This window comes from Oryzias melastigma, linkage group LG9 (genome assembly GCF_002922805.2).
Source record: "Oryzias melastigma strain HK-1 linkage group LG9, ASM292280v2, whole genome shotgun sequence".
Classification (NCBI taxonomy): domain Eukaryota; kingdom Metazoa; phylum Chordata; class Actinopteri; order Beloniformes; family Adrianichthyidae; genus Oryzias; species Oryzias melastigma.
In genome coordinates, this window is record NC_050520.1 from 20,877,705 (window position 1) to 20,900,773 (window position 23,069).

General features: G+C 36.7%; 1 protein-coding gene across 1 annotated transcript; it reads right to left on the reverse strand.

The window, feature by feature from the left end:
• On the reverse strand, positions 1-15,368 carry tmem161b (transmembrane protein 161B). Its single transcript, XM_024275495.2, has 12 exons — positions 15,131-15,368; positions 10,877-10,980; positions 10,393-10,473; positions 8,366-8,463; positions 8,092-8,248; positions 6,862-7,013; positions 6,714-6,774; positions 4,215-4,355; positions 3,868-3,981; positions 3,485-3,659; positions 2,600-2,696; positions 1-2,519 (listed from the first exon to the last, which is right to left on the reverse strand). Exons 1-12 carry the CDS (start codon positions 15,131-15,133, stop codon positions 2,224-2,226), a joined length of 1,479 nt encoding a protein of 492 aa, XP_024131263.1. The 5' UTR covers positions 15,134-15,368; the 3' UTR covers positions 1-2,223.
• Between the last annotated feature and the right edge of the window lie 7,701 nt (positions 15,369-23,069).

Below are 23,069 nucleotides of genomic sequence, written 5' to 3' on the forward strand. Positions count from 1 at the left end.
TTGAGCAAATTATCGAACATAATTTATTTAGGACAAAATCTAAAGCAGAAATAAATACATTAAAGAACAATGAGGTGTATCATTTACTTTTCAAACCCAACACTTAGTACTAAACACTTACAGTGGCAATAAACTGAAGTCTTTAAAGCCCCAAGAAGTCAATGAAACTGAAAGTTTTAGCTATCCAGTTTACATCTCCAAACCACTTCATCAAACTGATTTGTCAAACAAAACAGATTTTTCACCATCATGCACACCGGCAACAACACAAATGGGCACCTTCAAATTAGAAATTTTTACAGGACTCTTATTAATAAATATAAAAAAAAAAATTATAAAGGAAATAATCAACTTTTTGTCTTTTTTTGTGAGAATCAGATTAGAAACATCAAACAAAAAGATTGTACAAAGTTCAGTGGTTAAAAATGTGTTAAATCAACCAAAAATGATTATCTTAAAAAAAACAAACTAAAATTTAGGCAGGATGGATACATTCATTATGTGCAATCATTCCCAACAGACTCAAACTAAAGCTAAGACTTCTGACATCAGGAGCTGAAGTGTTGATATGGTGATGCTGGAGTTTGTGGTGTAGGCGAAAATAGAAAAAACAGAGTTATTTTTATATTTTTCATTTGCGTCAGTTGATGAATGTGCTGCTAAAGTGTCAGGCCAGGAACACACGTTAACACCTGGCACCACATCCCCTACATTCCTGATACGGCTGGACAATCATTTTTGCCAGCATTCGTTGTTACAACAACCATTTGTGCGTAGATTAAGACACAAAAACAAATTAGACTGAAAGACTTTTGATAAATAACTTTAAAAAAAAAAATCTGTACCAGGGTTAGACTAAAGGCAGCAAAGTTGTGGTACAGTTTTTGAATACAAGTGAACATAAAACATACAGCAACCACAGTCAGGGGGAGTGAAGGGGGCGGAGGGGCTTACTTGGCACAATTTTGCAAATCAAAAATTCTACAAGACAGACAAAAAAAACAAACATGAAAAAAACAAGGTTGCAGAACATAGAAGTTGTATTTCATCATCAACAGCTGACATGGCCTCCTTTTGATCCCAATGCCCTTTCAGATTACAGCTGATCCACAGCACAGATCACAGAACCCCCCCGCCCCTCGACTGAGGCCTTGGTGCAGTCTTCCCTTCGAGTAATCTTTGCTGCTCAAGAGTGTAGAATGTTCACGCTGCCGCTAAAAACAGTCCAGAACATGTTGGTTTAAAACACGGTGACTCTACTGGAACGCTTGTCATTTCAAAAATGCACATTTCGCTAAATTGAAATCAAGTTTCGGTCAATAGGATGCCCTCCTCTCCTTTTGCAACAACACCTCCTGCTGTTCCTGGATTACTGCACTTTCCGAACAGTTGTGCTGCTTCTCCCTCCTCCTCCTCCTGCTATAAACAGCAGATCGTTGGTCTGTTTGACACTTTAGTAAGAGATTGGAGAAGAGATTTGTTCATTAAAAAAAAAAAAAAAATCACTTTAAAGACAAACACAAGGCCCATCAAGTATGGCAGTTACCAGTTTCCTCAAACATCCTTAAAAAAAAAAAAAATTAATTAGAATTTTTGATGACATAAAGTCAAATTGGGTTTGAGACGTTCTCTAAAGTGAGGGTGGTGTCTTTACAAAGCAACACTCATCAAGAAGTGCAATAATAAGACCAGGAATACAAGGTAGCTCGTTTGACACGTGTTCATGCTTTAGGATTCCAAAAGTCTACTATGGTCAATCTCAATTAAAACAAGAATTACAAATCACTAAAAATTAGTCAAGAAAATAAAACAAAATTCAAAGCTATTGGTCTAAAATCTGTCTTTCTGACCTGCCATAAAGCCAAAGCAGTAAAACAGATGGAGTTTAAGAAATCGATTCATTGCATTGGATTGTTCAAATTCCCCCCAAAACTTAAATGATTTGTTTTTACAATACAATAAAAGAGTAAGAAATCAAATATCCTTTTATGATAAAGTCTCTTATTAAGATCTTGAGCTTTTTTACCCAAATGAAAGGGCATGGTAGTAAAACAAAAACAGGAGTTCACAGTCGTCTGTAGTGGAAGCACTGGAAGTAAAACCAGGAGCTCTGATATGTTCAGTCACTGGGAGGTCGTCCACCATGGAGGAGGGCAGAGAGGGGCCCTTCCCTCCACACAATCCTTTCCATCTGAGTATGGTAGCTCTGTGGTGGTTTGGATGCTATGCTGCCATGAGATACTGGTGGTAGAAGAGGCCGAACAGAGAGGTGGAGAACAGGCAGGCGGCAATCCACCAAGTGAAGAAGGAGAAAAGGCCCCGGAACAGAAGGGGACTAAAAACAGTTCGCAGGCCCCCGAGGGCCACAGAGAGCTGAGCTACAGATGCACGTGCCCCCGTCTCTATCACCGAGGCTGCTTCTGGAGCAACAGTTTGGTCCAACTCCACCACAGAGTCTGAGTTTACCTCGTAGGTGCAAGGCAAGTCCTCTTCGGTATACACCCACCAGGAATGACCACCTGTCGTTGGATGAAGCAAGAGGGGAAAACTTCAAAATCAGGATCCAGATACTTCTACTGCAGCAGTCCTGGAGACTTACCTAAGGTTTTTAACAGGAACGTCGTATGCAGCAGCATCACCAGCGGTGCAACATACTGCAGTGCGATCACACATAGGTAGTAAAACACTCGAGCGACCTGAGGACAAATCAGACGGAAAATTTGTATCAACAGCAACCCTTGCAAGACAGCAGCAGAAGCCGCTTTTTAAAAGTATTCTGCCAAACTGCTGTGTTTTACTAACAGTAAAGACTGATGGTTCGATTTATAATTTAAAATGATAAAAAAAAAAAATAGACTTTTCTACTTTCTTTTCATAAAGAAGCCTTTTAGGTATTGGCATTTAAGTGAAACTTTCCACATTTTAATGACTGTACCACCAAACATGAAAATATGAAAATCTGACGAGAAATTTAAAATCAAACATTTTTTTAAGATGTAAAAATGTGGCACAACAATTGAAGACACATTTAATACAAGCTTAAATTAAAACAGTTTGTATGTAAATGCCCACAATAAATACAAATATTTGTTGACTTATACAAGTTTGTTTCTATAGAAATGATAATTCAATAAAAAGTACAATCTCAACATAACTGAGGTTTGTATCTAATTTTCAGACCTTTTTATCATCTACTATAAATCAAACATTTTATTAAGTGGTGAACAAACTTTTATGAAGCTGAAATTCTACAAAAAACAGTCATAAGTTTGTGCTTGGCATTGTTTGGTCTTTCCCCAAATTTTTACCATTGCAATCACGCAAGAAATAGAGGGAAAAAGTTCACTGTAATTACATGTTTTTTTCCACTTGGCATCAAACCATATCATAGTTATGATGTCTGTTGGGAATTATAGAGAAGATTTGCTGGGTAGCAAGAAAACATCAACATCAGCTGCGAGTAAAGAAAGGAAATCCAAATTACCATCTTCTGCAAATCTACAGTACTTATCCGGCCTGCTTCTTTCTTCATCTGGTCCACGCTCTTTTGGGCCAGGTTGAGGTAGGCCTGCAGATGACATCTCATCATGGCAAGCCTGAGCATGCACATCAGTATGATGACCCACAACCGCAAAGTATCATACGCCTGCTCGGTCATCCTAACAATAACGGAAAGGCAGGAGACAGAGATGGGATGGGAAAGGAGGAGGGAATATTTGTTTATTGGTCTGAAAACGGAACATGTCATTTGTGTGGCATCTGAATGGTTCTAACAAAACGCAGAACAAATGTGCAAAATGTAAAGACCCTGAAATCCCAAATGTGAAAAATAATGTTTTGGATAATCTTGCTTCTGTTATTACTTACAAAGGCACACTCTCCTTGCCTAGAGTGGGGTTCATGATGTAATCCTTGGTGATGGGCTTCACCCACAGCAGGACCATGATGAGGGGGGACAAGAAGTTGATATGAAGCAGAGTTCTATCGACAAATTGAAAACGTTTAATTATTCAATTAGCAAACACTTACAGAATAGTTTTTATAAGATTCACAAAGTCATAATTGGTCAGTAAATTTCATTTACAATAGTTTTTTGATTTTTTTTTTTTTAGGGTTAAACTTGTAGAAAACCAAACACTATTGATATCATCGCTCTTAACACAATGAAAACACACACACAGAGTAAATGAAAGGTGTTGTGGTAGAATACTTACTGTATAAATCTGTCTGTAGTTAGATTAAGAGCATCAAGGTGCATCTGCGCCAGCCGAAGGCCGGGAAACGTTAAAAACGCTCCAATCAAAGAACAGAGCAGAGCCAGTATCAACTTGAAGGAAAATTTAGATATTGGACCTCTGTTAAAAAAAAGAAAAAAAAAAACCACCAAAATGAGGGGGAATATTTATATTAACAAAAACTATTACGTTCAATGATACAACAACTGCACATTCCCACAGATGCATTTGGTCAGCATAGGGTCCGCTTTGTTGGACAAGTGTGAAGGCTCACGTGATCTCTGGTGCGGACAAAATAAGTGAACTCTGGTTGACGTTACAGTCCTTGGGTCATGTGTTGTGTGTTTGTGTGTGGTCTTTTTTTTGTCTCGTGTCTGCAGGTTGTCCTCGAAATCGCCACCAGCTGATTGGTTTCAGCTGATAGGAGGCAGCAGAGACTGGGTTGCTGATCAGGTGAGACATAGTTAAAGTCTATGGGTCTCTGAAGTAAGAAAAGACCCCTGGAAGATGAGTAGATTTGGAAATAGAAGAACACGGGGATGAACTTTTTACCATTTGAGGTTTGCACACCTGGAAGAGTCTTTTGGTTGAAGAGGACAAACAGTACGACTTGACTTTCACATATGCACTTGTAAATATTATAGTAATATTGTTATTACACTTTTGAGACTTTTTGATCCCAGTGGGGAGCGTTGTTTTTGTTCTGCCATTTGAGTAACTCTGAATATGACAGCACATCGGTAATTCATTTAAACAATATTTGGACTTGTAGGACCAACTGGATTTCTTAAATCATCTTTTTGTGTTCCTGGTCAATTTAGACAAAATGTCCCCAAAGCACAGTTGCTGCAGCTCTATGAGGTTTCCATTTGGTTTGTTCCATTCACGCAACAGCAAACTGAGCTAAATGAAAGTATAAAGAGTGAAAATGTTCAGCATTCACCATTCTATCAGTGTCACTTGGCTGTGCAGCCACCTGTTAAGTGGCTCACTGTTCATGTGCTCCTCTGACTGGAGGATTTCAACAACTTGTGTGGACAATTTCATTTGGGGGGGGGGTGCAGAAGCGGATTTTTCTCTCGAACAATGAAGCTAAAATTGAAAGACAGGCGTAGACGTTGTGTTTGGTGGACTAAAGAGTCAAATGAATGTCTGGAAATGACATGCACAGGTATTTTCTGAATTATTTCTTCCACAAGGAACCAGTGAAGCTCCAGAGGCTTAACAGGACTGGCATCCACTCATCTAATGTGGATCGACTGGTGAAGGACCTGAGAGTCACCGTCAGGACCTGCCAATTTTTTAGGACTCAGTTACCCCGCTTCATCATTAGTGAACTCACTGACACCCTGTGTGCTTGCTCTGGTGTTGACATGGATTTTTGACCTGCAATCAAAGCAGAAGCTGCTATATTAAAGTAATTTTATTGAATTTAATCTGACTGCTGAATTTATACCACTAATTAAAGACTTGCTGTCTCTCCCTCTGCATCCTGAATGCCAACAGCATCTGAGAACAGAGAGAAATGATCGTGTTCTTTCTGCTTTAAAACCTCATTTTAGCCAAGTAGCCAATAACTTAATTCTTTTTGTTTTGCTAAGTGTATTAAAAACATATTTCAGTGATGCTTTGTAGCTAAAAGGCTTTAAAGTCCAACTCTGATCACCTTTTCATCTATTGTAAAGCATTCCCAGTAGTCTTTTAATTAAGATTAAGCAGTTTTATGTCATTTTCTGTGATATAGTTTCTAAAAAGATAAACTAGATACCAGTTAGGAAAAGGAAAAAAATGAAGGTATACATGGATCTATTTGTCTCCAAGTGGATGCATCAGAATTGTAGTCTGTAAGAAACAACTAAAAGCGTTTTCGGACTGCATCACCATTTTCATTGGAGTGGGTATTCAAAGTCTTCTAAATGTCAACATCAACTAATATTCACCCCTTTTGGAATCCGTGCAGGCTAAAGTAGCAAATAAAGACATTTTTGGAGACATTTGGCAACAATAGACAGGCCAATTATTTCAGAAAAATCATAGATTTTGTGGTACAAGCTCCAAATTTGCCAATAACTAGAATGCCTTCTTCCAGAAAAAAGACCACAAGAAAAATCCCAAATGGCGGCATTTTAAAAGATGGCGGACAAACACTCAATTGTTACAAAATATTTGACTTTGATTTGCCCCAGACTCAACAATATGGGCTGTATTTGTCACAACATTTTAGGAGTACCTAAAGAACACCTAAATTATATACTGTTATACATTTTCAAATCTTGGATTTTCTCATAGCAAATATGCTTTTTCTGAAAGAAGGGATCCTAAGGCATATTCATGCTAAATTTGGTACCTGTACCATAAAATCCACAATTATTTAATGAACAAACTAGGAACAAGACCTGATTTTGTTGATTTAAAGTCTGTTCAGCCACTAGAACTGTAAAGTAAAAGTGTAGTAGATAAATACTAAACAGTACTTACTGGGACTCTAGACCTTGATGATCAAGAAACTGTTGAGCGCTGTCGGAAAAATTAGCAAAACCTACAAATTAAGAATTGATTCAGAGGTGAGTTTCATTACAACCACAAGCTTTGCTGGATCCTCTGAGAAAGCGTGCACAGCACTCACCTGCCTCCAGACCAAACTCTAAATAGTTTTCAGTGACAATGAGAATGGCCATGGCTTTGACAAAAAAGAAGAACGCAAACGTGATGCAGAGCGAGCGCTCGCCTCCTTCCTCCACCTTGAAGTAGTGAGCCGTTATGGAGAAAAGTGTCTTACTGAAGGACACACACAAGTCAAGGAAAAAAAACAAAGAGCAACATGTGTAACTGCTAGTCTACACAAAATATTTTCACACTTTCTATCTTTACAAAATAAACATGTGAACGCTCAGTCGTCTAATGTCGAACGAACAGCATAAATTGGGGGATGCATGGGGTTTTTGTTAGAGGTGCATGTAACCAAGGTTGCAGTATTTTATCCATTCGACTAGCTAGTGATCCGATCACTGTGGAGACTAACCTCAAGCATTCCAAGTCTCTGCATCCTACTCACTCCTTTACGGTACAGGGACAGCATTCAAGCTAATGGATATTTTCTTTTGGTTCCTCAGAGAATAGGTTACAACCACAATAGGACTGAATTGGCCTGTCGCCACCAATGGACAGAGGATGAGCCACCTGTCACTCATTACAACAAACGAGTGAAAGTAAAAGTAAATACCGTCACATGATAACACCTGAGGAACCTCAGTGTTTCAGATGTGCGAGTGAAAGGTTGACAGAGCAATGGAGCTGATCCGCAGGGCAGAAGCCTTCAACGTGTCATCAAAGCTGAAATAGGAAAACTGAAATCAAGCATTAAATTAATATATTGGTCCCACCTATCTATCATGTTTATAGTCCCATTTCATCAATTCCCCAGCCTGTCCTTTCCCCCGGGCTATCAGTAAGTTTTGGCTGTGAAAATTGGACTTCCAATCTGCGAGCCAGGCAGGAAATGACACACCATGTGATGGCGGCGTGCCAGGTCCGAGAGGGAGAACTGGAGAGATTGATCCCTTTGGTTGAAAGGTAAGAATAATCTATATTATTAAACCACCATTCAGCAGAGCGACACAGCTGCGGGATTAGAATAAGGAGAGCCCCACGTGTTATTTTACATCACATGATTTGATCTCTTTTACAAACAAACACTGACATTTCCACGTTCACACTGTGAAGCATTCAAATAAAAAGCAAAACCCTGAATAGAGATGTTTATAACAAGCATGATACCAGTTTAAGACCACAACGCTAAAGACAAAAGTGAATCAAAGGTTTCTTTCTTTAAAAAAAGCTTGATATAAAAGGATACATGACAAAGGCGAGTACAAGTAGGCACCAGACCACACTGATGTTCATCTCTCTTGAGGGCTGAACTGCACAGTAGTAAAGCTCTGTTATCAGATAGACTGCAGTTGCTGCTACTGTGAAATCAACCAGCCACTGGAACTCTGGGAAGTAGTGTAATGCTGCAGGCAAAAAAAGAAAAGGAGAGAAAACTCAAGTTCAGAACACGCCTCTGTTAAATAGTCTGCAGCATAAATGGAGGATACTAAAAAAATCTCACTTTAATTTCAAATGTATACCTAAAGTGTCAACTTCTGTGATGCCTTTTGTCTCCAGCTGCAGGTCTATGTCCTTTGGAATTGTTAATGGTTTACCGTCTATGTGACCATTGTATTTCCTTGAAGGGTAGAGAAGAAAAAACATAAAAAAACAACAGAAAGGCATTTTAAGATACAAAATAGAAACGTATACAACTAACATTTTTAAAAGCAGTACAGATATATTTTGACCATTGACTGTGTAAAAGAACTGGATATAAACGTCGTCTATAAAGTGCATTTGCAATTTTGTAGAGCTGTTTGAAACTACAATTCCAAAATCAAGTGCACTAGAAATTTCCCAGAGGTCTTTGCAAAAAACCAGTGTGCATCAATGCTAACTACATTGGCAAATATAGACCACAATGCATTGCGGTCGAACAAAAAAAAAAAAAAAAAAAAAAGTGTTCAAATGTACTTTTTTAATAAACCATCCACATTTTCATCTTCAGAACATATAGGATTCACAGACATACGTCCTGAAATGTTCATATTTATGAAATTTTTACTTTGTGAAATTGGTGATGTCATAGATGTGATGTTTAGAAAAATGAAAGTAAAGTAGTGAACATGGTGTCCTAATTGCTTTTAAAATCCAGGGCACTAGATAGTCCTTCACTATATAGGTTTTTTTTTAAGTAATTACAGATTAGGATGGGAATTTAGACAGCTTTGAGAATGCATGAGGTCAGTTCAGGGTCATCTCAAAATGAATGAAAAACATAATCGTAAATTTGAAAACAAATAAAAATTTTGACAACAGTTTTAGACTCAAACGTATAAATTGTAAACTTGGAGGAATTATTAAAAATGCAAAAAATTAAATTGCAAATCAGAAAAAAAATACATTTAATTCTTGAAAGAAATACTAAAATTTTGAACTTCAAACCTAAAACTATTACCAAGTTATGTGCATTTGTAGCAACTGTTGTTTTGTATTTTTTGTTTTTTCGTTTCTTTCCTTCCTTCACTCCTCAGTTTAAGTTTCAATTCAGACTTTTCAAGGTTTTTTTTAATGTGGGGAGGGGCGTTGAGCCTTTTGACTGACAGGGTAAAAGCAGTTTGCTTCTCAGTAGAAATCTATGGAATTTTAGCTTTTTCGACCCAGCGAGTACTTCCTATTTACAACCAGAGGGGGAAGGGGGTGACTCAGTCCAGTTCTCATATGCAGGTGAGGATTTTGACATTGTAGGGTTTCCCCTTCTGCTCCTCTTGTTGCCAGGTGATGAGTTGAGTCAGGTGTGTTTTAGGAACAAGAGTAATGAAAAACTACAGTATTTTCTCAAAAATAATTTTGGCTGTGCGGGATTATTGTTAAACAGTTAAATTGATGTTATTATTGTTAATTTACTTAAATATGTAAATGGTGAATACATTCGATTACTATTGTAATTTAATTTGATAAAAGGACACTATAATGAATAAAACGAATCATGGTAGTGGCACAGAAATGACATCTCCCTATGACACCATGTGTCTTTTTTTTTTCTCCAAGACTTTGAAGCCTTTGTTGATTGACAGATCTGACCTTCCTCACACATGCCAGCCCAAAATTGTAACATAAAACTACTTTGAGTTGCAAAACATCACATCAAATGATAAGGGCCAACTTCCATATGCAACTTCTATTTAAATTCACACTTTAGGGGAGAGGACGCCAAAAAATTCAAACACTCAGAATATAAATTCACTTTCGCCTCGAGCCCTAAACATGAGCAGCAGTTGGAGTTACAAAGTAATCCTGAGGAAAATCACGTACAAGAATCAAAGCAGGACACCTGAAGACTTTGAACATATAATGATGCTTTGGGAACTTCAATAACTGTTTGTTTTAAGAGTCTATTTAATCCTAAAAAATAAAACAATGGTCCCCAAAACCTCAAGTTACATCACATTTATTATATATTTTTTTTCTTATTTCATCTTTATTCAACCACATATAAAAAAGGACTCCTTTATGCAAACCCACTAACTAAAAAAATCATTTTCTGCTCTTCCCTCCAACATACCTGTCTTTCCTCTTCTGCCCTTTTTGTTTCCCAGCCAAGTTCCTCAACTCATCTTCTGTAGGGTGCTGATACCACCGCAAACTGTGAGCAAAAAAATAAATGTAGAAAATTACAGGGGGACATCAGATCCAAAACAGAAAAGGAAAAATGAAAAAAAAATGCCTTTATTAGAGTATGAAAAGATTGATTTAATGTTCTGAAAAAGCAAAATGACTAAAATCAATAAAAATATATTTCACATTCTCCAAATACTGAAAAAATAGCTCTCGGACTATAAATATGAGTGTAATAAAAAAAAAAAAGTGTTTAACTTGTTAAAGACTATTAATCAGTGTAGAAAAGATTTTTAGAAAATCTTACAATAATAGCTAATTATTTTATTCAAACATGTGCAATTAATCATCTCTTAGAAAAAACAGCTTCTTAAAAAACACTTGACCTATTTTGCTTTTGATCTGTAAATTGGCAAAACTTTTCCACATACCTGCCACTGCAGAGTAGCCATCTTGCAAAGGAATAATGAGGTATAATTTTCTGAATCACGCTGGCCATTACCATGGTAACGACCAGCTGCACACCAATCACACCCTATGCACATGGAAAGAACACAATTAATTATTACATTCGAATAATAATCAAGCATACAATTACTAAGTGAAGTATTTGACCCTTATTTGCAGCTAGTGATTTGATTTTTATTTAGATTCTGTCAGTGTGAGACACAGAGCATGAAAGACAAAATTTTATTTTGATTATATTTTAAGATCTAAATAATTAGCTTTTTGCTATAATTTGACTTTCTCACAAACTTAAAGGAGTCTCTGTACAATTTGATTTTCGTCAACTCTGGTTGCTGAAGGTAAACTGCTGAACTGATAAATAATTTCATTTTAAAAAAGTCACACCATCCAACACTGTTGTTTGAAATAAAAAATGCTTAAAAAAAGAAGCACAAATAAATAAAAATAAAAAATACCACCTGCTGGACAACTTATGTACTTTGAGTTAAAAAAAAAAAATCTTTCACCCGATATTCCTTGTTATGTCAGTGTAGCCACAGGCCAGAGCTCCTGTGGTTGTTACCAAAAGATTTAACACCATAAGGAGCTCAATCTCAAACCGGCACACTTAGATCAATATTCACTTAGGCTTAAGAGGCCAGAATCATTCCCATCAAGCTGCGCTTTTATCCACTTCGCTGTATGTCAAAAATCGGTGGGTCGGCTTCTCATTGACGATCAGTGGGAAACGTTTGATATCTGCTACTGCACACATGAGCAAAAAAAAAAAAAAAAAAAGCCAATAGGTAAATTAACCTGTGTTAAAATGTGTTTTTTGCCATTCCTGAACAATGAGATCATACAAGATCATCAGTAGAATAATGGCCATATTTACAGTTTTCAACAAATAGAAGACTAGACAACAAACCTCACAGATCCACCAAAATACACACAAAAACTGTGCTTAAAAGTGAAATTTCCAACCTATGAAGATAAAGTGACCAACAATCTTATTTGAAGAAAATGATGGACAGCCAAACCTGTAAACAAGCCTTTGATTTTGGACTGGTCACTAGGATCCCCAGCATCACGCGGTGTGGGGTAAACTCCAAAAGCTTGAGTCAATACCTATTCTGAAGTCACTCAGGGGAGAGCGGGGGCCATTTATTTGCCAATTATGCTCAGTCAGATTTAATGCGTGACCAAACACAACCTCTCTTACTCTTGACATTCTTCCATCAGAGTAATGGCGGTGCTATATAGGTCAAAAGCACACAGCCGTACTTTGGTGGATGCTGACCATTATCTGCAGGAGACCTGCAAGGATCGCAGGCCTGGAGGAAATTGAGCCAGCATGGACTCCCTTATCTTGCCCAGTCCGCTTGACCCCCTTCACACAACAACCAAATGAAAGCTGTAGGGGGTGTGAAGTAAGAACTACAGTGATAACCAGAATCCAAAAGTGCTCCAACACATCACTTCTATTTTATTGATGAAATTAACTTCAAAGCTATAAAAACTGTGTCCCCCAGCCTCACTTGAAGTGACTCCTCTTGGAATCGTCTAATTCTTTGAGTTAAAGCTGGTTTAAAATAAATTAATCAACAATTAATATTGATGCAAACAATGCAGTTGATGTTGAGGTGTCTGTCAAAAATAACATATTTGCAGTGATATATACAAATCAACATCTTATTCTAATTACAATCTTACATAAGGGAAACCTCTGAGCTCACTTTTAGACAAACCAACATTTTGAAAGAATAGAGAACGAAACAATAGACTTTAATGTAATTGTAACCTGTTACATGCACAAGAAAATTCTAGAACTTTTTCATCATTTGTTTATCAGAAAAGTAAACAGCAAAATATAAATTCAAGCAAATTTAACACAACAAAAACCCTACTAGTCCACTTATTGCAAAACATGTCAACTTATTGCTCATGTTTTGACATTTCTTTAAAAAAAAAAAGAAAAGATAAGAGATTTTCAACATTTGGTGGACTTATACTCCCAATTTTATTACTATGTTTAATAAGATGTGATTTAGTTTTTTTTTTAATTTTGTGACTCACAAATGACAGAGGAGTCAACATGCAACTTAACTTTTTATTTAACCTTTATTTAACTAGAAAGAGGCCCCTCTCTTTCTGTTAGTAAAACATGCCTTTAAGAATAAAATAGTTACAAAAAGAGAAATAAATTAGAAAAACAACAATCGAAGGAACTGGATTGTGTGTTTCAGACTTTCACATAGAAGATGCAACAGAACCAAACATTTGTTTCCCAAAATGTTTCTTCATATCAGAAAATTTACAGTTAATTAATAAGAAAAATGACTATCAACACAAATATCATAAACAAATATGCAAAATGACAATCAAATCAAAATATTGAATGAAAACTGAGGCGCACAGTATGCAAAAGTTGGATAACTGTTGGAGTTCCCTTTAAAGGACTAGCTTTTTTAAGCTTTTTAAACTAGTTGATGGTCAAAATTCCCTCATAGAACAATGTGTTGGAGTCATACACAAGTACTGTCTACATGCAACCAAAAGCCGATGTAACAAAATTGCTTCATAGATGCTGGACTACACAGGAAATCCAAAGACTCCAAAGATTCCAGGGCCAAACGTTGCCATTTACCAGCAAAAACAAGCATATTTACATATAGATAGAAGTTTACATAGATTATGCTGCTTAGAGAACTGAGAAAGAATGTTTCTGCTGAATTTCAACAAGTTGTGAGTGAAATAGGAAACAAAAGAGGAATCCCACATAGAGCAGATTAGAGTAGAGAATGTGAGAGTAGAAAGCATAGCAGGAACTACTGCGTTTGATGCCTGTGCTTTGGAGAAATACCAATATATGATATGAACATATACATTCTGAAAATATAGTGAACATTTGACCTTTTATGAATAAGAAGGTAAACTAAGTACATTTAAAATACAAAGCAGTTTAAATTAATATTAATCTGTTTTGAACACATTGTAACATTCAGTTACATCTTTTTTTTCTTTCATTTAAAGTCTAAGTTCTTTAAAACAAATAATATCCAAAAAGACTATGAACATCAACTTCCTGTTGACAAGTCATACACAAATGTCCTTCAAAATAAGAGAAAAATCCACTTTTGTTCAAGGTAGGTTTTTCTTGTACAGAAAGCACGACTAGTAAAAACCTAGTGCTTTGCAACTAAACCCTATTTATTACCCAACTATGTTATGAATGAAACTCTGATTCCAAAAAGTTTTTTTAAAACTTTTTTTTTCCTGGAAAACAGAGATGCCAAATAAAAGCTTCAAAAAGATATAGCACAAAAATGCTTAAAAATGAAACAAATCACTTTTATTTGAATATCATTGAATAACTGCTATGTTTAATAACATATATGTTAATAGAAAACCAATAAAGAAAAAGAGCTTTACATGGTTGACATTGCATAAGTTGAGATCTTGGTTAGATTTAGCTTAAAGTTACAGGTTTGTAGTGTTAAACACTATAGAGAATCAAAATACATTTTTTGCTTAAAATATCAAATGTGTGTTTTCTAATCTGGTTTCACTCTGGTACCCTCATAAAAATATATACAAGTATTCATTTAATTCTAAGCCAATTCTGTGATGAACAATATGGCGCACAGATACGAAAGACCTTAAAAGTTGTAGGTATAAACAGCCCAACCAGGGTCATCTGTTAAGGACAAACCACATAATGTATGTGGCAACCCCTCAGCCAAATGATCACACATCAGCATTAAAAAATAAGCGCTCAATGTAATAAATTGAATTAATTTCTATATGAATCACATAACATATAAAGAAACTATTTGAACACAAGTCAACATCACCTCTAATAGTACAACTATGTATTAGCATCCCTGTACTTACCTGACAGGTTAGTTGTCGTTAGCTAGACAGCTAAAAAATACATTTCAACCTTTAAAATACTCCATAAAAAATATCACAGAAGGGAGAAAAAGAGGACAGGATGTAAATTTAAATATTACTCTCGCGGCTTAGGTACATTTGATGTGTAGCTGATCGCCAAAACACCGGCAACCACCACCTGCTGTTGCTAGCATGCTAGGCTAACATTTAAACTCATTCGCAGAAAGATGTTAGTTTTGCACATAAACGGACCAAAACATTCTCAATGAATGTTTTAACTACGATGTTTCAACCGAGTTAGAGAGTGTGTGATACCTGAGGTCTAGTATTGCTGTCTTACTCACCATGTTGATGCAGTGCAACTACAACGGACTACCCCAGCAACACAGAGCACCCTGACTTGGAGAGTGAGCAGCGAGGAGCACATAAGACCGTCTAGCGATTGCCGTGCACCAAAATGAAGCAGGATTCCTGTTGAACCTGTCACCGCATCCGTGCGCGTATAAGAAACATTGTCGGGCAAAATCAATGAATTCAGCCTCCGCTCTCAAGTATTTTCAACTGCAATAGAGGTCACACGAAAACTCCAAGTAAGAGTGTGCCCTTACATGTGCCTGAATAGAAAGGAGTGGTGTGATTACTCCGATTTGTATAAGAAAAGTTAACCAAGCATAATTTGTAAAAGTTAGTAAATATTTTCACAAGAATTTTGTAACTCATAATTTAAATTGTATTTGTTCATAATTTAAATTACGTGTTTTATGCAGGAGAAAGCATGGACTCCATGAATGTTCGGAAGGACCGCCTCAAACGGAAATGAGCACAAAAGTCAAAAGCACACATGCGAGCTCCGTTGTTGCTACCTGTTAGAAGAAGAAGGCGTTGACATGTGTTTATTTCTTGATACGATTATTTGTAGTTATCATGTGGAGACATAGAAAAAAAAACGTTTCTTATGATGCAGTTAAAAATCCACTTTTATTGAAATAGTAATTCGAAATTACTTCAGTGTTGATCTATCCATTAATTATTTCAAATTATTTTCATTCTTTTTCATCTTTTTTCAATTTATTACTTGATGTTTTGATATTTTCGTCCTCCTACAGAGTGTAAACACACATATTAGGGTTTTGTGTGATTATTGCTTAAAGTGACATCCAAGATTCATCATTTGGGGGGGAAAATACACATCCATAAATGCTTTTATTATTATTTTTTTACACCACGTGGTTTATATCTCGGAAAGTCATTCATGTGAAGTTTTCTATTATTTTAAGTTAATTTTTAGTTTGTGTATTATTTTTATGAATAATTATTAATATCTCTCACATTTATTTTTAATGATTTCACACAGGAATAAACTGAGGAAATTCAGAGTTTAGTTTGTGATGTGATGTTTCATCAATATAAAATACATTTTTATTATTTGAACAAACACAAGAAATTTAAGGAATGAAAGAAAACATAGAGCATTAACATGATTTGGGGGTTTTATGGACTGCACACTGTTCACAGTCACAGAACGTAGTGCATAATGCTGTCAATTTGCTTTGAAACTGAAACAGCCAATGTGGACATACTGAAAGACATGTTCATCAGTGGGCGCATGAGTATTTGCATGAATTTGCACATGCGCATAACTAAGATGAGCCCTCCCCTCTTATTGCAGGGATGCATACTCCACCCCTTGGTGTCTTGCACTAGCCTCCCTATTCACAGGCGCACAGAAAAATACACAATTCTGGTAATATCATTCCGTCCCACGAGTGATTGGATAAAAGAAATAGGCTAATTTATTTTCTTTAGTTCTAAAGCAGTTCATTTGTGATTGCTGATAACTACTAGTTATATGAGCAGTAAATGCAATTACGCTTAAGCAATCCAGGGACCCATATTAGGGGATAATGTAATGAACTCCTTCAGGATTTTGAAAAAGAAATTGTACAAGAGTGTCCCAGAAGAGACTGACTTTTTTATTTATTTATTTCAGAATCTAGGTTATTCCATACATTTCACTCTGCTTTTTATGCATAATTGAATGGAATCTCATACTGTACATTCTTGTTGGTTTCAAATCACACTCAGCACTATGACTGTTGCTGTTTGAACTCTGTGCTCTGTAGCGCTTGTGCTCCTTTATTCCTTTCACATTCAGCATTGTCTGTTCTTTTTAGTCAGGCTTGTTATTTTTAGATGAAACATAATAGCCCGGGTCTTCAGCGTTCTGTGGGAGTTTCACAACCATTCTCAATGTTTATTCCAAACGACATCTGCTCTGTGCCTACTGGTTCCTTTAAGGTCCGACCCACGAGTCTAAAAAATTTACAGATGATGAGAATATTACAGTAAAGATCTCAGGCGAGTCAATCATAAAGTCTCACTGTTGAATGTGGAAATTCATTTTTAATGGCAGGGTTTTTTTGGTGCATGAGTGCTGGTGAGCATTATACATAATTTCCTTCTCTTATTAATCAAACAACAGTTTGAAATGTGTGTCACTGATCTCAGCAGTATACCTCGAAGCAAAGGAGGAAATAGAACAAAAATCTGTGTCAAGTACTAACCAGCAGGACTGAAAATGTGGTAGAATGTAATTCTCTTTGGTGCAGCGCCTCCTTCTTTATTCTCTCTAATCTGCTAGCATGAAAATTACAATGCAAATGCAAATACTACTGAATAATTTATATGCAGCTTGGAGTTTCCTCGCTGAAACCGGGAGCTTCTTGCTTGAGCAGAGTAATGTGGTATTCACAACACACGTTTGGTTAGTCGGAGATAGACACCAAAGACATTTGCTTTAAAAAATGTGCTCAAAAATATTTTTGCAGAAAATGTAACAAAATATCCAGGCTTTTCAGACATCATTGATTAATAATGTCAATTACCAAACCCTTTTGTCTTTGTTTTACAGATAGTTTCAATTTTTGTTCCATTATTTTTCACTTAATCTGTGTGTTTGATATTTAATCAGAAAAAAGAAGCAAAATAAAAAGCTAAATTTTAGCAACATGTGAGAATGAACAATTTCTGCACAAATGAATCCAATGCCACTTTATGTAAATGTCAAAGCAAAGCAGTTTTTTTTATCAGAATACGCAGTGCTTTTGCATAGAGGCTTTCCAAGCTGAATGCATTAATATCATTTTATTTAAAAAGAAGCAAATTCAAAAATGTATTTTAACATAGCGAAATACACTATTTTAATTACTGGGATTCCTGCATTCCCTTACACATATTTTGTCATTTTTAGAGGAGACATAAACCTCAGCTTCCATCCTAAAACGTGAGTGTATCCAGGCTGGAGCTTCTGCAGGTTTTTCATCAGAGATTGTAATTAAACAGAAGCATTCATGAGTGGGCGTGCTCATTTTGCCTGTGTCCGGGTTTAGACAGCTTTAGAGGGATGGAAGAGGAAATCCTGGTGGAACACGGCGACGTGTGCTTTGGCTAATGTGGAGACAGAATATTAATGACTCCAAAAGTTTGTAGCATTGGGATCAAATTATTTCTTTGGTGTTTCAATTTGAAAGAGACTTTTTGTTAGAGCAGCAGAGCTGTGTGATTATTTTTAAATGGTAAAGGGTGAAATGCCGGACTGTCTGGATTTGTCTTTTGTAACTTAATAGATTAAGGTGCTTATGTGTCTTTTTTGAAGCATATTTAAAGTCGAGAATGTAGACTTGATTGAATTAAAATAGAAGCAAACAAAGACGAGTGTTAAGGGGACTAATAGATGGAGATTTTGTGACTTTTAACTCATTTGCCAGAACATCCTTTTTTGTGGCGATGTCATCCTGTGCTAATTTCACTATAAAATACAAGCTGAATATTGAAGCCTTAGTGTATTTCAATGCAAACTAAGAGATTTTATAGAAGGCACTTACTCAACGGCAAAAAGAAACATGTCATTTGGGCTTTTTTTTACTCTGAAGAAATTCTGTAGTCTATTCAAATTACATTGAGCTCCAGGGCTTAATGAATGTGTACATAATATCCCTATTGGCAAGTGGCGCTTTTAATTTTTAAAGCTCCCGGTGATGCCATTTTTATTTTATTTTTCAAACAAAGAACGATAAGAAACTGACAACGCAGACACGGTGGCAGGATCTTGGCAGAGCTAGAACCTGCGTTACTGGCAGAGCTTTTTGCCAGTAAGAAAAGCTAATCAGTAGATAAAGTCTGAGTGTTTGGCACAACATAGTGTTGCTGTTTGTGGTGTGCGTGTTCTGTTTTCTGCTAAACAGCTCTTTTTCTTGTTAAACAGTTAAAGGTTGGGATGACCACTGCACAGCAGCAGCATAAAAATATTAACGCAGCCCACCCCCAGCTCTGTTCAAATGAAGACTGATTTATTTAAGAATTAATGTGCAATTCCATTAACCTGTGTGTGTATGTGTGTGTGTAAAGTGTGTGTGTGCACGTGCAGCCGCAAAGACAGAGAAATAATGACAGAGCCAGAGGGAGAGAGATAGAGAGAGGTGGAAGCTCATTATAATCAGGCAATTATGCTGGCAAAATTAGAGGCATCCTTATTTTCTGTGTTGCAGCATCAGTGTGGACACAGCTTCTTAACTCGCTGCAGACTAATCCATGGATATGACTGCTCAGTGCTTATATGCTGACAACAAGATGTGGAAGTGAAATCTTGTGATTTGGATTTATTGGAGAACTGGCGAGTCAAACAAGGTCTCTCATCTTATTAATTTGCATTGACGAGATTTTTTTTTTTTTCCATTGTTGAGGCTTTGATAGGAAGCTGAGAATCCAGGGCTGGTGAACGTACGTTCAACACAGGAGCTTTTCTGTGCAGTGTCTTCCTAACAGTGGTACAGAAAAAAAATTGCATGTTTTCTAAAGATTTGTTTTTGTAGAATATTATGTATTGTTAAATGTTTGTGATCATGAGGCAAAAACTGTGTGTTTCCATATTTTTCATAAAAAATGTGTTTATGCTTTTGAAAATTCCTTTAAAAATCTGATCACATTTAGTAAATTTTTTTTACAAAGCAATAAAGGTGTATAATAATGTTTTTATGGATATATAGAGGCATGCTCAAATGTCAATAAAAACTGAACGTTATTCGCCTTGTTGTGTTAATTCTTAATAAAATCAGAAAAAAACCCACTTGTGATCACAGTGAGTGCAGATTTTTTTAGCTCTTTCCGACTGACCATCAGTGGCATGTTCACACTAAAGACTTTGACCTGAGGTCAAGGGTGTTTGTCCAGACTGTGACTCTTGACCTCTATTTTATTTTTATCAACTCCCCTCTTAACGCGTATTGATTATCCCTCCCAAGAGACAGGAGGGCTGCAATAGAAGGTTTCCATTTATTTTCCCTCCCAAATTCTGGTTTAATTGTTTTTATACCAAACATCCCACTGAAAAAATGATCCAGTTCCTGCATTTTTATGAAAAGTGAAAGAGATTTTTATGCAACTCTTTCTGTGCCTTTTCTTATGTATTCTAGTGTTGGAAGTGTCTCTACGTGATTATGCGTTTGTCTGGGTGGAATGGGACTGAGATGAAGTCTTAAAGTTCTCAGGGAAGCTCTTGTGTCTGGGGATGGAGGAGGCAACTAATTTGGGATACACAGTTAGCAAAACAAAGGGCCTGAACCTGTGAACTCGGGCCATCTTTCGACCGTGGTGCTGTGGGATGAATGGGGTTTGGGCCTCCCCGCAGAGCACCCCCATGGCTCGCCTGATCGGGGCAAAATTGCTAATCAGAGAGTATTTTAATACAGTTTTCAATATGGCTCATCTCTCATTTGGAAAGCATTCAACATATTCCCACTTCACCTCGAAAAAAAAAAAAAAGTCGGGCAGCTGCAGTCCTCTCTTTCAGAGTTTTTTATTTGACCTTGAACTCACAATAGGCACAGCTACTGCTAGCATGCTAATACACTCATTTAAGAGGACGATAAATACATTAAATTAAAAAGTCTAATTTTTAACGGCTTGCTCACTTACTAGGACTTCACGTTTTTTTTTGTTTTCACCACACACTCTCTTTAACGTGCTCAGGAATGAGGGAACATACTCAGGCCTTTTAAAAGTTTAACATAAATCACCTTCTGTGACACTTAGCCTCCCTGACCCGAGCAGAGCGAGATCAATGAAAGCCGTAACTCTGTCTCAGGACAGGTGATGTAAGTTCTGTTGGTAGCAGCGCCCACCGGCTTGGGTGACTCATCAGACAATAGGTCCTCTGTTTAGGCAGAAGACCAGCCCTCCCACGCACGTACACACACACTCTCCCATGTTCTTACCAAGACCAGATCATGACCACTGTCTATAAATACATACTGTAATGGAGGATGACTCAGACACGTCACTGCTCTACGGGGAGGACAAGGAGTCTGTTAAAACCCTGGAAGGAACCAAATAAAATCCTTCATTGACCTTTTATTGTGTTTTTCATGCACCGCTGTTATTCTACAGCTGACAATAATTTGAACCCTAATTGTTTTTTAGGGTTTTCTTTCAATGTCCAGACTACCAGTGAATGCATTGCAGTGTGTGCTCACACGCAGGTGCAAACATTAGCTTATTAGCATAACAATTAGTCACAAGCATACTTAAGACAGACAGTGTGAAGAGTCCCAGGCCACGTTCCCCATGTGGACGGCTGAATAGAACGGTCCCGATGCTGTGTGCTCCGTCTAAAGCTGTATGTTAATCTACGCCGTGTGAGTAGATGATAACTCTTCTTTAAATAACGTGCCTTTAACCCCCCCCCTCGAGCCGAAAACCCAGACTGTGGGAGCAGAGTCGCCACCATTCACCATGACAAAAACAAATTTGCCCACTTTGCCAAATTTATTCCAAATTCCAGAGTTTTTTTCCTCCAAGATGTAAGCTAATATTTGGATTAACCCCACAAAGTTTTATTTAAAAATTATATATTTTATACGCGCATGAGTTTATATTCAAAAGTCACAATACTACTTCTTCTGGGCTGCATGCCTGAGGTGAAAGTTTCAAAGCTTTGATGTCACAACGCTGTTTGTCATAGAAAGTTTGACGTGTTCCTTGTATGACAGGAAATAGAATTTATCAACATGGAAACAAAGGTGTTAAAAGCCTCCAGGGGGACAATGTCTAACTGGGGTCAGGACTGTGGGGCCTCGTCTAGACTGTCTGCTTTTGTGGTTGAAGGGTTTCAGCCTCTCTGTCACCCTTTCTAAAGAAAACTCTGACCTGTGTGTGTGTGTGTATGGGGTTTTCCTGACCATGTCTGCAGTTTTAGCGTTTTAGTTCGGCAATGGCATCTTAAGCTAAAACACTTCCCAATGATTTGTTTCGATTTTTTAAAACGATTTGCATCCACTTTACAACACAAAAAAACCACCACAATCCCAGAGCTCACGCTTAATTTCACCTATAGAATATCACTGCGGCAATGAAGCAGTCACAGAAATAATAACTTTAGCACTAATACTTAAACTAAAATGTAAACCATAATTTCAACTCCAAAAAAAAAGCAAATATCACATGGTTTATTATTTGTATCAGAATTACTGCCTGTGCGGCATGGGGTTAATCATTGTGGTGTACAAAATTAATGCTTTGCTTGTTTGTGGGATTGAATTTACTACAGCTTGTTTCGTATGCGAGTGAGCAGACATTTTAACAAGTGATGGAAAACATTTGTTCTGTTAAGTTGTTTTTACATCATTTTTATGGCTTTTGTGTTTTAATTAATCTATTTATTCCTTATAAGGTTTTTATTCCAACAAATCCAACAACTAAATTTAGAATTGACTCTCTATCTGCAGTGTTAAAAGATTTAACTAGTTTTGCTTAAAAGGTGCAGCATCAAATAACAATGGGGTGGTGCCAAATTAATTATTGGATTGTCAATAAAAAAAGTCTCGAGATGGATGTAAACTTACAGAGATCAGAAGGGGTGACTATGTAAAGTTAGCTTTTATCAATGACTTTAAACTCTAAAGTTATACGTTAAAACATAGTTTTCCTTTGGCAAACACAGCAGATATTCACTAATGACCCACAACTGTATTTCTGCAACTCCTTAGAGGCTTGTATATTCTATTTCAAGACAAATATTTACATAAAAACTCCCTAAATAGTACAATTTATTAACAAAATTATAAAACTAGGCATTTGCTTATTTGCAATTTGGAAAATAATGGAAATGTTAAGTTACAAAACCGTAAAGTGATGCATATAGGATCTTCAGTTCTCTTTCTAAAACAATTCCTGGTAGACATTTTGCGGCAGTGATAACTGGCTCCGTGTTTTTTTTTTTTTTTTTTT

Coding starts and splice junctions, on each gene's coding strand:
- tmem161b (XM_024275495.2), bottom strand. Junction 8,464..10,392: donor GGGCAGAAGAGGAAAGACAG/GTATGTTGGAGG, acceptor CTACCCTTCAAG/GAAATACAATGGTCACATAG. Junction 3,660..3,867: donor GGCAAGGAGAGTGTGCCTTT/GTAAGTAATAAC, acceptor CGTTATTGTTAG/GATGACCGAGCAGGCGTATG.